The 15,083-nt window shown below is 42.0% G+C and overlaps 1 protein-coding gene and 1 non-coding gene across 3 annotated transcripts; one reads left to right on the top strand and one right to left on the bottom strand.

Annotated features, from left to right (window-relative positions):
* Window positions 1–87: 87 nt before the first annotated feature.
* On the bottom strand, window positions 88–13,606 carry LOC110973246 (uncharacterized). 2 transcript variants are annotated; one of them, XM_022223929.2, is made up of 8 exons: window positions 13,468–13,606; window positions 10,373–11,614; window positions 9,309–9,499; window positions 8,024–8,195; window positions 6,454–6,617; window positions 5,338–5,421; window positions 3,537–3,651; window positions 88–2,100 (listed from the first exon to the last, which is right to left on the bottom strand). In XM_022223929.2, the coding sequence occupies exons 2-8, from the start codon at window positions 11,381–11,383 to the stop codon at window positions 2,002–2,004; spliced, it is 1,836 nt and encodes a 611-aa protein (XP_022079621.2). In that variant the 5' UTR covers window positions 11,384–11,614; window positions 13,468–13,606; the 3' UTR covers window positions 88–2,001. The 2 variants fall into 2 exon arrangements, with proteins under 2 accessions (XP_022079621.2, XP_086989608.1); XM_087133482.1 differs by lacking the exon at window positions 13,468–13,606 and adding an exon at window positions 12,497–13,403.
* Window positions 13,607–13,802: 196 nt separating this feature from the next.
* Trnam-cau (transfer RNA methionine (anticodon CAU)) lies at window positions 13,803–13,874 on the top strand. Its single transcript has one exon. It is a non-coding gene; the product is annotated as a tRNA-Met (tRNA).
* The last annotated feature ends 1,209 nt before the right edge of the window (window positions 13,875–15,083 follow it).

The following is a 15,083-nucleotide window of genomic DNA, read 5'->3' as shown; positions in this document are numbered from 1 at the left end:
CAGGTGCATCTGATTGCAAGACACATAATTTAGAGCATACAGCCTGGGAATTGGAAGTCTGCCAAAATAGAAACAAAATACACAAACTGGAGAACTTCTTCACACTTTTATTACAAAAAACTGACATAAACCACAGTAACGACACATTCTGGGAAGGTCGATGTTTGTGTACTTGAGCATTACATGTATTTTGGATGACTTGTTATTCTTGAACATGTAAGGGCTTTGGATATGATAATGTAACTGAGAGGAGCCAGTAATTGGCACAGAATGATTTCAGCCCGTGTTTGTTGTTAAACATACTACTGCATTCCCTTTCGCATCACCATTTTGTTTCTTTGGTTTACTGTTTCTTTGCGCCAATTCTTTTGGTTCCGTTCCTTCTTGAATTTCTTCCCATTACCGTGTCCCCATCTGGACAGTTCATCTTCTGTAAACAGATATCGTTGTTAAAAGTTTCTGGTTGATGAATTTGAAATGACAATTGCAAACAGCTCTGGTGAAATCTGAAAGAGTTGTGGCTTGGTCCATTCGGGTCTATTGTCTGTCACAATTCACGTCGTGGAACTGGCCAAAATAGGGAGAATAAATAGTAAGAACGAAATGGCTCTGCCGTGACTCCACAGACCAGCTTGCAACTTGAGACTTGGCAGCCTGCGAGAGAATTCTGACAAACCTGTGATGGCTTGTGATGTGCTTGACTGTGGCAATGCAATCTGTTCCTAAAAAAAGATGCAAACGTTGCACAATGTTTACAAACACTGCCCTTGTGAATGCGCAGTAAAACAACAAAAATTGCCAACATACAACGCTTCCACCGTTGCGGCCTGCCCTTTAAAAAGTAATCCACTTTGACATCTTTAGGCTGAAGATGAGGCTCTAGCAATCCTCCACTATATTTCAGACTTTGATCGTCATACAGTGTATTTTGGTCACATATTGCACAAAGGTTCTAAGAATAATTTTACAGCCTGCCAAAGCTATTATTCCACAGTGAGTTTGTCTGAGGTGTGATATCATATTCAGCTCAGCATAGGGACTTTCTGATACCACAACCACAGCCTTTTTCAAGTTGGAAATACTGGCCCTTGGTGGTCACTTGGTCAACATTTACACTACACTTCTCATCACATTGTCTCTTCTGTGAAAATGCCAGACTATGCTGTGCCCGGCGGTGGCTGCTGGACCATTTGAGGACACCACGTATGCTCAACGTCCACAGACTTGAGATTTGAAGTTTTTCGTGGGGGAGGTAGCAAGTAAACTAGATAGGTTTGCGGTAAAACCATGGATATATGTATGTCTTTTTTGAGTATGTGGGGTTCTGAAAATAACCAGAGGTACTCAACGTTTTGGACAGTACATGCTCTCCCCGTCGTCAGGAGACTCAAAAAAAAAAAAAGGAGAGAGCTATATCCATGGTGCTACGGAAAACCTATCTACACTGTAGTTTACTTAATCCACAGACTTATTCAAGTCTGTTTGTATAGGTTTGTCTAGGTACAAATTCACTGTGAATCACTTGGGTGTGGAGAGGAGTGCAGACATCACCTGGTACTGCATGCAGAATTCACCACAGTGTGTTTAAACATCCTCCATGCAACAGGAGCAGAAAATCCCTGTGTTTAAATTCACTGTGAATCGCTCAGGTGTGGGAAGAAGTACAGACATCCCCTGGTACTGCACGCAGAATTCACCACAGTGTGTCTAAACATCCTCCATGCAACAGGAGTAGAAAATCCCTGTGTTTAAATTCACGGTGAATCACTCAGGTGTGGAGAGCAGTGCAGACATCACCTGGTACTGCATGCAGAATTCACCACAGTATGTTTAAACATCCTCCATGCTACAGGCACAGAAATCTCTGCATGTTTACATGTCATCCATGTCAAGTGGTTACGAATGAAACTTTTAATTACAAACTGGGAACGTCAGCAGTTTAACCTACACTGTACACGAGGAAGGTGGAAATCTAGAGTCCCGTCTTCAGGCATCATGAAGTCATAGGATCATGTCGCGGGTTACATGTTCTCCATAGTAGTTGAAAATAAGCAAATGTGGCCGGACCTTCACTAAGTCGATGAGCATGTTGTCATTTATCTGCAGGGACGAAATAAGTACAGAATTCACATGTGACAGTCACGTGTGATGCCACTGACTGTTTATCTCGTGCAGGTGGGGTGGTCATTATAATCACCATTCATTAACACTGACTCTGGTTTGATACCATTTTTATCAAGGTTGAAAATCAATATCATGAATTTAAATCATGATTTAAACTGCTAAAACAAAATTTTAACAAATAATTAACAAAAATCACGTCAAAGAAACCTTAAACTGTTTTGGGAAGTTGAAAGAAAGACAAAGCTGAAATTAATATAGATGTACTGATGCCTTTGAAACATTTACACTCAACCAGGATTGAGACATTTTGTGTGTAATGGTTCTCTTTATATGTATTCGACATTTACCTGATAAACGTGTACACCACTCTCCATTTTGTACGACTGCATGTACATAAATGTATAGAATAGCTATTCCATTTACCTGTTTACATGCATTTAGATACACCAAAATTGCCAAATATCAAAAAAATTGATGTACCAACAATGTGTGCTTATCCAATAAAGTCTCTGGAAATGTTAGGTAGGGCATGTCAGGTGTTAGCAAGTACAGGAGTTTTATCCCAATTGAAAAGCAAAGACACTGATCTTTACTCAACTTGTTGTATCATTGAAATAGGCATGAACAGTTTATTCCTGCCCATAATGTGTGTGTATTTCAGTGTACAGGTAACCGTACTTAGCAAACTTTGTTGTTTGATTAGAAATAAGCAGTTCAACATGTGACAAGCTTTAATAGCCTTGACAATCTGCAGTGGGCCCTTTACTCATCACATGGTGTTTCATGTCTTGAACTTGAGGACTAAGCCTTCTGGACAACCCATACAAAGACGGATAAAAAAAACCAAACAAACAAACGAAAAGTTTAATTTAAATAACAAAAATCTGACTTTTAATTTTGAAAAAACATGATTTTTAACAAGTCTAATTTTGATTCAGTTACTACTGGCTTGTATGGAGGCATGTTTTGGCAGTCATAACCAGGCATCAGTTGGGTCATTTCGGTTAATCAGTTTGGTCATTTTGGAAACAAAAAAGCACTGACATGACTTAAGTCCCTCGTGGAGACAAATGACATTTGAATTTTCACCATTAAATGCGTCGATGATTTACACTGCGGAATTGCAGAATCCAGAAAGCATGAATACAAAGGAAATAGGGTCAATGTATGCACTGCATTTAGGGCAACCACTTGTGGACAGTGCCCTGAATGCATTAACCTTAAATTGGACATGCATCATTTAGTACCTGCGAGCGATCAGTTATATCTAAGTAATCTCCTTTGGCTTTAATGCTTCCAGGTACCATGCCCAAAAAGTCCAGACACAAAAGTGCACTTGTCCCCTCTACAATCTCAATATACCAAGAAAAGACCATAATTTTTAGTGGGATAAATGAAAACAGGTGACCTACCAAATTGCACTGCCGCAAGTCTAGGAATGTCAGTCGCGGCAGGGATTCCGGAATCCTGCTCAAGCACTGACCTTTGACCTTGTCCAGCCCAACAATGTCCAAATGTCTCAGCTGACTAGAATTGAACAAAAAATCAGGTGCAATGTTCGATATTGTAAAGGAAAGAGGCAGTTGTCCGATCAAACCTCTTCAGGGAATGGTTAAGGTACTGCCATACTTTTGAAGAAAGGAAAACTGATATGGAGTCGGCACAAGAAAGATAGATGGATATTTATAATAAATGCATTTATTGATGGTAGCCATGTCACCTCTTGGAGAATTTTTCAAATTACAACAGTAATGAAGACAAGGAAAGGGTGCAGTCTTGAAGGTGGGAGGAAAATCCAGAGAAAATCCATGGAATTGGATCGACACTGAGAACCCAGTCCACACACCAGCCGGAGGGGGGAGGACTCGAACCTCAGCCACTGAGGTTGAAACATAGGAAGGCAAGGAACGTACCACTTTGCCTTCATCCATCATGAATATTCATGAGTGTTTGAGGGTGGCAGGCACACCATATGCTTACACTGCTTTCCAGAACATGCATGGCCAACTTTCATATGAATCTGCACAAAACCAGTACACACGCAATGACGCCCAAAGCAATGGTACATGTACAACTGTATTCAGCTGTCCAACCAGTTTCTAAAGGTGTGCTTATGTGCAGAGTCCAGAATGCAAGCAATTTTGGTTTCGGTCTAACTTGAATTTATTAATTGAACAGAGAGAACAGTTTTTCAACTAAAACAAATCCGGCCTTGGAACTCTTTCACCTCTGAATTGCAACAAAGCAAGGAAATTAATATTTCTGAGAAGGGGTGTATGATGTCATTAGGAAATTGATAAAAGGTCAAACCTTCTAAACGGAGAGGTGACCAGCACTCAAAATTAGGCCCAAAAGCGCCAAATAAACTTAACAGCATGATCAATTTTGTTCTGCCATTATCAGCTGTTGACCAGACATTTGCCAAATGCCACACAAGAACACACACTGACAATCGGCACAAAACGCGTCAAACACCAAAAGGATTTTGCCTTCAGGAATTCCGCATGTATTTCTACATTTCCTTGGGGCATTCTGTCCAACTACATCTGCTTTTCCTCACTGTGGCTCAATGAAGCAAACCTCCAAATTGTACCTTTGTTTCTCAGTTAACCTCATTTTCAATTTTTCTGTTACTATTTCAAAGGGTTTCTTGTTGCCTTTTCTTCCTTTACGCAAAATGAGATTTCCATATTCATGAACAAAATTGTAAAGTAATCCCTAAAGGAAAACCTTAATGTTACAATGATTAGTGCACAAAAAAACTGCGATTTTCAATTTTGCTTGCCTAATTTTTCTCTTTTTGGGGGGGGGGGATGAACTGTTGAGTAAATACACACCAACAGACAAGCAGCAACCTTTTCTCAGAAATGTTTTCAGTGAGTAAATTCTGGGGCTCTCAATTTGGACAGACAAAAAACATGTACCAAAGCTTGTTTTCCCTAGATGACATCACAGCAACAGTGCCCTCAGTTTTCAGGAAAGCATGGGTAATTCCAAATGTTTAAAAAAGCTTGTTTTTCAAAGCATATAGCCTAATAGGATATCAGAGTTTCTGCACACAAATGAAGAGTATAAACTTGAAGAAAATTGTGTCCAAGAAAGATCCATTGCATCTACACTTTAAACACCCTAAGTGATCGGAATATGGCCAATGTCCAACTGTAATTTCAAAGTGTGAGAGACTGCCTCCATAAATTTTATGGATGAACTTACCTACAGTTGTCAACGATTTCTTTAATGCCGGCATCTGAGATATTCCAACACCAACACAGGGCCAGCCTCCTCAATTGACGACACCTGCCGACAACCCAAAAAAGGAACATATTCTTACCTTTTCCTTCAAAGGTGGGACAAAAATTGTGAAGAAATTGGATGATTTAGTCTTAGGACTCGGATTTACCATCAATGAGCTGATGTTCAAAACAAGGTTCCCACAGAAATCTGAAAACTAAATTCCAGGCCTAAAAAGTGAGAATTTTCCATGACATTTAATGCCATTTTGCAGAGTTTTTCAGTACTATGAGCTGGAAGACTGCCTTAGCCACTTCTATAGACTGACAAGGACTGGCTGTAAAGTCATCATTATTCCGTCATCACATCCAAAGCTGCCCATCAAAAATAACCCTTGCATGACTTTGATTTCCAGGATTTTTTTCCCTTTGACAACATTATTCTAGCACAACTTACTCTCTCCCAATCTCACATTGACTCTCTCGGACAACCTTTTTTCCAGGATTTTCCCTGAACATGGGAACCCTGGCAATTTCTGTTTCCCAATGTTGAACCTGCTCCCACATAAACTAAACCAGCAACCAGAAGTAGAAGCCGTAATGTGGCGTTATTTTCTCGCACATACACCTCTTCGTCCAATTACAGGTTGAGATTCACTTCAAAAAATGTGCACCCAAAGTTTAGCAGCACACACTTGAGTGTAATGGTACTGCAGTAATGGTATATCCTCGGACAAGTCTACGCTAAACAATTCTTCAACAAAACACGGCGCTTCGTACATGCACGTGCAATTCTGTAGATTTAGTTAAGTGAAGTTAACAAAATTGACAGAGTCATGGTTATTTATGATTGGGAGTGGGATTCTGTATCACGGTCAACACTCACTAGGACAAGGCTTTGGGTGCCAGCCACATAACCTTGCTGTATTAAGATTCTTGTTCGAAAAAGGCTGGAAAAATAATGAAAAACAAACTAATTCAGGAGATTTGAGATTTCAGGATGTGTGCTCCGTTCCAGGATTTTCCAGTCAGAGTTCTCTATATTTTGAGACTCTGCTATAAATGATTCAGGCTGACCCAGAAAAAATTGGTGACCCACCGGCGAGCAATGCTGGTGACTCCCTTGTCCATCAACTCTGAACATTCAGATAGATCTAGGACGGTCAGCTGGTCCACTCTGCCACATTCAAAGAAACGGTGCAAGGCTTCCTCGCTAAACTCCACTCCACGCTTTAGCCTCAGGTGGCTAAGATGGTCCAGCATCTTACAAAAAATTGAAAGAAAGAATGAGTTAGGAAGATGTGGTCGAGACGTGCTTTTACCAAGTATTGATAAAATATTGGGGCGGGGACAAAAAAGGGGGCGTGCAGCCTTGAGATTGGGGTTTGTAACTCCCGATCATAGGGTCAGAGGTTGAAAACCAGCAGGTGGTTACACCATGGAGCTATTAAACACAAGGAGTTAGAACGAAGTCCCCACAGACTGGAATCCAATTAACCGCTCTGGCCAGCTCCATAAACAATGCAGAGTTTCCGGCCCCACTGTTGACGACCCTAGACATTGTTTGTACACAGTGATTGCCACCGCCGGGTAGCTGGTAACCCACAGACTCACCATGCTTCGCTACAGCAAACTGGAGTAAATATATGGTGGAAAAGATAAACAAAGAAGATGTGCAGTTCTCTACAGTAGTCCTCAGGAGTCAGTGAAAGATCCCTGCAGATGCGCTCGAAAATTTTGAATCAGCGGTGGTTATTTCACAGAAATTGGACGTTTTAGTCAGTTATGACTTTTGCGGTTCTGGCAGCAGAGAACAAATACCCAAAATATGAATTAGAATATGTCTATCATAAGTCGTAATCCTAGTGGTTCCTACGTTTAAAAGGAAAGCATTTGACAATGTGACGAGGTTTCATGCCAAGCCAGCTGTGGTCAATGACACAAAGGATAACAAATCTTCCCATGGCTTTGTGTGCTTTCTATTTCCTCTTGACCAGCTACTTTCAGTTTTCTTGTCGCGTATTTTTGGAGAAATTGTGTTTGTCAGTAATTCTGTTTACCGTTAAGAGGGATGTTATGGGGGGTGTAAAGACGTAACCAGACCTTCTTAATCATTGGAATATCAGAACAATCACTAAAATTGTCGGAATGTAAGTCTCAGATGATGGTGGTTTCCGTCTCAATGGCGGGCCATGTTAAATGCGCGGAAGTTTACGGACACCCATGCGCGGTACCCACAACCCTTTGCAAATGCAACTCCAAGCATTCCTTGTATCCCACAAGCGGCGCGTAATTTGTTTTGTCTTTGCAGCAAGGGCAGTGCTGGCGGTGGCCATCATTGACCCTTTTGATCTCTGTATGTGCTTAATTGTTTAGTATAATAGCTCCATGGTTACACGCTGTGACAATGGGAGATTCACTTTGCACCTAGTTGCATCTCCCCACCCAGGATAAACGTTACCTGTGGGGGCAGAGATGGTAATATCAGGGCTGATTAACAAGGTGGCACCTAAAATGACCGTGCACTCCCCCCCCCCAGAGTTGGATTCAGGAATGATTACAGGTTTGATAAGCCAGGGTGATAGTGATGTCACAGCATTGAGACTTTATGTGACGTTTGGACTGCCCATTGTTATTATGATGTTGCACCTGACTAAATGAATACAAACCTCTAACATACTCAGAGCCTTGTCTGTCAACTGCTCACAGAAGGATAGACTGAGCGTGTGCAGGAGCGGGCAGCCCATCAGAGATCTGATGGACACATCAGTCAGCTCAGCTCCATCCAGGTATATCGCCCTCAGGGTCTGAGCACGCTGTGAGGCCAAAACATCAACAGCTCTACGGTTGAAGAAGACAGACTGCACATCAAACTGAAGCACAATTAACTTTCAGGTGAAACTTTGTCCGATAAAAAAATCTTGCATGATAGACCAGTGCCCTATTTCCTATGACTGTTGGAACCCAGCGCAAAAACAGCAGAAAATTCTGCACAAATAGTTGGCACATTCCATGGGCTAGCAAGAAATTTGGGGTTGTGTACGTGTTCACACCAAGATAAGATCCTGAACAAACTTGCTGAACAAAAATCCTGAACAAAATTTCTGAACTAGTTCAGCAAGGACGTACATGTAACACTGGTCCATACAGACTCAAACTTCAATAAATTAGGAGAGCGATGAGATTGAAGTCCAGGTACTTGTGATGTTATACAAAAAGAAGTGCAATACTCGACAAACATAGTGAAGGCAACTTCAAACACCACCTTCTCCCCCAACAAGGACGCACCCCATCCCTTGTACTGTCAGGCTGTTAGGATAACACCTTTCCCCCATGCTCAAGTTGGTATTCTCACAGCGCATGTTCAAAATGAAGTGAGTTGAAGATCTTTCAAAATTGTCAATATGCAAGCAAGCCAATTCCCACGCACTGAGCATGCTCAAACGAGTGCGATGGTGTGACATCAGATGCTCTATTCTCAAATGACCTTGACGTTTTGAAGTTCCAAACTGCTAAGAGAATGGGCCAGTGTTGAACTGGAATTCTTCACAAGTTCATCGCACATCATTCAGTTTCAAGTTACTCAACTGAAACGTGACGAGGATACCTTGGTCACTACTCATGTCCTGTTACTTGTGACCAAGCTTGCAGGTTGACTTGTAGTCGTGTACTCCAGTACCTCGCGGGTACATCCCAGGTACTTTTCACTATTTATCACAAGTTCTTTCAGAAGAACTGTCACTACTTAACAGTGGTTGAACTAAGGAATTTCTTTGATACAGTTCATTATAAATTAGCTAGTTTCTTAAATGCTGGAGTACCTAAAATTCTCACATACATGTAAAAACCTGTGAATACTAGTGAAGTAATAATGAAGTACATGTACTGATGTACAACACGGGAACATTTGAAGTTTTAAGACCTTATATACCAGAGGATTAATCCCCTAGTCACCTGTCGGTAATCCACGGTATGCCATCGACGTTCAGTTCCTCTAACAGCCGACAGCCCTTGCTGATTGCCATCACACCATCATCTGTCATCTTTGTACAGTGAGACAGGTTGACGGCCTTCAGGTGAGGCAGCGAGGGAAACTGGCTCGCTACGTCATCGTCAATCCGCTCACAGCCTTCCATGTTAATAACCTGTTTATGAAAATCCAAAGACGATAACAAAGGGTAAGAAGTGGGCATGTACATGTACGTACCAATAGTGCTTGCAGATATGGTATCTACACATAACTTTCTGAACGGGCCCTAGAAACATTCCTGAAACCATCTCTCCTCCCTGGGGAGTACACAGCTGTACCAAGGTTGGTACATACTCCACAAACATGAATATGACTGCCTATATGGAGTCCTACGGTTTCAAGTTTTCGAATATGCATTTAAAATTCTAGCACATCTGGTCCAAAATGCCTCGTGAGGTCGCCTTTGCATCATATTTGTTTGCGTGAATAATAAAAACAATGATGGGTATTGAAGAGGTGCACATATACGTGTATGCTACTGGTCCTCAAGGTGCAACACCAATACTATCCCTGCTCATCGTGCCCATAGACATTCCTAGAAACTACTGCAGCTCCCTGGAGAGTACAGAATACTGAAGCGTGATGTCATTTGAACCAGGAAGTATAGTGCAAACGAATGGAATGTGCGCATATGTAGATTCAAATGCTGGTTCGCTTGCTAATGCCTCCTACACACATAACTGTCTGACTGTGTGTGTGTCTTCGGTAATATTCCATACAACCTCATCCTGCCATTTCAGAAGCAAGCAGCAATCAAACAAACCATTTATCTCTGCCCTTAGAGGTAGAATTTTATTTCCTGGGGTTGGAGAGAGCAGAGTGGGAGTGATGTAAACTGATGTGCTTAAGATCGCAAAATGTAACCAGATGCAGGATTTGGACCCCCGACCCTCCATTTGGAAGTTACAAATCCTAACCCCTGGGCCACACGGTTCCACATGAAGTTCATGTACTGTACATGCATAAGCAAGTCTTGATTCCATCTCACCTCGAGGTGCAGACAGCATCTGATGATCTCATCCAGGACCCTCCCGTTGACGTTGTCACAGAAGCCCAGGTTGAGATCGGTCAGGAGGGGGCAACTGGCCAGGGCCTGCATCTCCCCGAGGGACAGCTCCTCCCTCCCCCGCAGGCTGAGTGACTTCAGGAGCGAAGCCCTCCCCAGCACGGCGCACAGCTGCTTGTGGCTGACGTCCCGGTGGTCCGACAGATCCAGGCATGTCCACAGCACAGGGCTCCTGGAGCAATCATACCAGTCCCTGCAAACCGGAGCCACGGTCAGGCAAAGCTCTCCGGCGGTGAAGTAACTGAGGATCTTGAAGAACAGCTCGCGGGGCAGTTCGTCAAAGAATGCGAAAGGCTCCTGGGTGGCACACGTTTGATCGTTGTTCCCATTGGGACTGGGATCTGGGATTGGTAGGGATATCTCTGAATGGTCCAAGAATTCTTGGCAGCTGACAGCAGAACTTTGAACATCTGAATCTAAATCTGTGGCTTGAGTTGTCAGACATTTTTCACCATTTACTACTTCTATATCACTTGCACCGAAACTATCAGTACCTTGTGCAGGACTGGAGTTCACACAATTGTCGGCTTTGCGGGAAGGCGTGTTTCCTTCACTGCTTTGGTCCCCAAAGATTTCCCATGCTACCTTGGTCTCCTTGGAACTAAAACTCTCTTCGTCTTTGGAAAGAGAATTGCCTGATGCCACTTCAATTCTTTCAGAAGCATCTTGGAAAGTCCTGAGGTTGTCCTCCTGTCTTTCAGGTGAGCCAACAGCACCCTTTGATTCTTCTTGGTGACACTTGTCACAGACAGGAACTTGTTCGAGATGATCATCTTGCACTGAAGGGATGTCCCCTGGTTTAGAAGTAGATTCCAAAAGGTGGTTCAGATTTTCATCTGCAGCCTCTGTGGTTTGTCTCAGTGTTACTTTACTGTCCGCTTGGGCAATGCTTAAGCTGTGTGAACTGACATGTTGGGGTGTTACATGTATCATGCTGACATCAGGTGGACCTTTCCCATCCTGGATTTGGGGGGAGTCAGTTGTTCTTCTGATCTTCTCCTTCCGGAAGCTCAGGTTGGTATCTTCACATTGATATTGATTCTTCTGGGATTCTAAAGGTGTCTAGAGGATTTTAATTGTTGTCGGTTGCAAACTGAAAACTTCAGAATTGGGTATGCTGATTCTGCAAACGCACGAAGTACTGGAATGAAGCCAAGAAATAACCTGAAAAATAAGGAAATAAAACTTCCCAGTGTTAATACATACTCTGTAAAAACAACACACACCTTTGTATTCAGCCTTGCAAGACGTATAACAACGTCAATTTGGAATCCACCTGCAGGGAAATAGCTGTTCATTTTTACAGAACCCATGTAACAACTGACACCGTCACAAATTGTGCCCCAACCTCATGGAATGACCCAACTACAGAATTTCAGTCGCATTACGGTTACCGTAAAAAGAGCCACTGAGAAACAAGAGATACACCTAGGGTAGGGACATGCATAAATATGTGCGAGGGTGCTGTTTATATGGGAATTCATTTTCTTAAATAGGAAACTGATTTTCCGCAGGCTCTATCTCATCTACTTAATTTCCTATCTCAAACTTTTTTAAAATTTCAAGCGAAATAAGGCACAAATACGAACAAACATTTTACAGAAATGTGAATTTTAAGCTTCTCAGTCAAAATCCACACTCGTTTTGTGTACAGAAAAATCTCAGTTTGCCCTGCATTACATTGTACACACGTACAAAAAAAAATCTCAAAACATCTCTTGCAATATCCCTGTTTCAAATCAGTTTTTCTTTGCTTTGCAGAGTCCAAATGGAATCCAAATTTATATCAAAAAGTTTCTTTAGCATGTTAACTTATGACATCCTCTCCAAGACCACTTCAAAAAGAAAACAGAAAAAATAGTTCAAAAATTTATGAGCCTCCCTCATACAGGTAAGTTATAACTGTTAGTACTATTACTAGGGCCTAGGCTTAATGCATAGATAGCCCTACTTTTCAAAAATTTCCCTAGTCCTCTCTCTATTTGGTGTCCTACACTGTTAGAACCAGATCATTGTAAGACTTGCTGGGCGCGACTTATAAATCACCTGCACTGCAGGCTGCAAAGTGCAAGGCTGGCAGGATAGGATTGGACAGTCGTGCTCACTAATCACTGTGGCCGGTCGCGGTAGGCTGCATAGGCCTTAGCCCCACCAGTGTGGCACAGACTCTCACTCCCGATCCATCCTTAGCCACACATCCGTATGCGCAATTTCGTGTCGGCGTGCTGAAATTTTCGGCGCACCCACTTATCATCATGGGCGCAATTTCTTTTGCACACAGAGATTACCCTTAGCCTCTCCGCTGCCTTAGCACCATTTATTGAATGATTTCACTCAAGTTCTTCTGGTATTTTCCAGTCTTTTTGCTGTCACCCATTCACTTTCACGGACTCGCTCTCATTCTCATTTCAGAAGATATTAGGATTCAAAGTTTGTGACAATCCTGCAGTTTGGATTTCAGGCATTTAAGACATGCCTTGAAGTAGGGCTGTGGTGGCGACAAATAAGAGACAGATTGTAAAAGAGAACCACTACAGCCCTACGTGTGGGGATAGCCTTACGGACGTGTATAATAAAATCTGGACTTGCAATGCCCTTAATCAGCTCATACTAGAGATCACTGAATCCACTCGCGGCCATTTTACCGAGCCGAATGCAAAGCTTTCCTGGCAATGCCCGCTTTTGTTCTTCCTGACGTCAATAGAAGGGAGCCAACCCACGCATTTGTATTCGGCTCGGTAAAATGGCCGTTGGTTGGCTTCTTTTTCATACAAAGGCCTTGCAAGTTCAGGTTTTTTATACAAGCCTACGTCCATATGCCGTGCGTGCCAGTCATGGCAGTCTCAGACAGTCCGCCAACCGGCCGGTCATGCCGGCAAATCGTAACATACAGTATGAAAGGAAATACATGGTTCATGTAGGAACGAGTTTTTATTCGCAATCCTCTGCTGCAACAACTCTCTGGCACCTTGCATTTTTGTGACGATTAATACCGTGAAAAACGGACAGATTCTTACCAACTGATCCTACATCATGATGTTCGTCTTACGGCACCGACAAAGCATGATCGAATTCTACCTCCATGATCGAACATGCATATATGCAGCCCGCCCTCATCTATCTTCCGTCCAGGTTTCAACCGTCCATTTGAAGTGACAACGGCTCCGTTCAGGCTTTCAACGCGTACAAATACATACAGCTCCTTAGCCATACATGAACAAAACGGCCTTTGCGGATACAGTTGACTCTATACTGGTACGTTCGCATATATGCCAAGATAACGATTGCGGTTACCAGGGACTATTCTTAAAATTATCTATATATACTGTATAACGCACAATATTAAGTAAGAAGCAGAGTGGCGCAGTGGAAGCGTGCTGGGCCCATAACCCAGAGGTCCGAGGATCGAAACCTCGCTCTGCTAAATATTTTTCTTCCCACTGGAATTTCTTTTATCATTGTCATTAGGATTATATATGTTTATAAGTCATTATTGACAATCATCCAAGTTCAAAAACCGAGACCTCAAGAACTTTATGCTAAGTGTGACCAAAAAACAAGTAACGCCACAGAGAACCACATGGGACGCGCGTGAGTAACTGCTTGGAAGGGATCAATGAATGTATTTAGTCGTCCCTTTATCATACAAACGTTTTTTAATCTGGACTTGGCAAGCATCGCCCTTTTTTAGGGTACGATATGCAATAAACACTCGCTAAAATTGACAAATAAAATCATAAGTTATACGTGAAATAAAGTTGGGCATAAGTATCTGATAATTTTGGTTGTTTGCCTTCAGAACGGTGACAAAAGGAGATTTCTTTTGAAGAGCAGAATCTGACCCTTAGAGTGACATCTGTACGTACGAAACTGCCCATGCTCAAAGTTTTCGTAATTATGATCAATTCATCGGATTCTCTCGGTCTTATTCTTTTAGAAGTTTTCACGTAGGTATCAATCAATAAAGCTGTCGCATGCAAGTACAAGCCTCCACAACCTGAAGTTAAAATGATATTCATTTTATTTAACACAACCCTCACAACTGACAAAATTATTCATCACCAATCGCAGCTCGATTTCCATTGTTATGAAAATTATTACTTTTATTCCAAACTAATTATCTACAAAAAAACTGCAATGTGGCATTAAAATATGTAGCATTTTTGGATGATTTACTGCAAAAGCAGGTTGTAACAACCTTTGTACTTGTACGTTTATGACAATTCAAGGTCCCTTCCGTTTTCACACTGTTTTCACCACAGTTGTTGCGTAACAAATTCTTCTCCAAGCGAAATAAACATGGGCAAGGTTGCATGAATTCTAATTCTGAGTTCTTATTCATTTTTCATTTTGCACTAGCTATACATTATTTTTTATTCTTATTCTGTCACCAGATTACTTCAAGCAGCACTCAAATTTTGCGTACAGACGTGGCTGGCAATAGAAGTCTGTTCACTTTTAAGGTAATTACTCGAGGATTGATTCTACACCAACAATCTACATTTAACTCATTCGCAAAATCATGCCCAAAAGAATTCCACAAGTGGAAAAAATGCTAAAAATAAGAATCCTATCCTCACCAACATGAAAGGAAACTTTTCCAACGGTCATGCCCCAAGCGTCCGTTTATATA

Source organism: Acanthaster planci, linkage group LG02, assembly GCF_054643075.1.
Source record: "Acanthaster planci isolate LZ-2023a linkage group LG02, COTS_SCS, whole genome shotgun sequence".
NCBI classification, from domain to species: Eukaryota; Metazoa; Echinodermata; class Asteroidea; order Valvatida; family Acanthasteridae; genus Acanthaster; species Acanthaster planci.
This window is presented reverse-complemented; position numbering and strand designations above follow the sequence as displayed.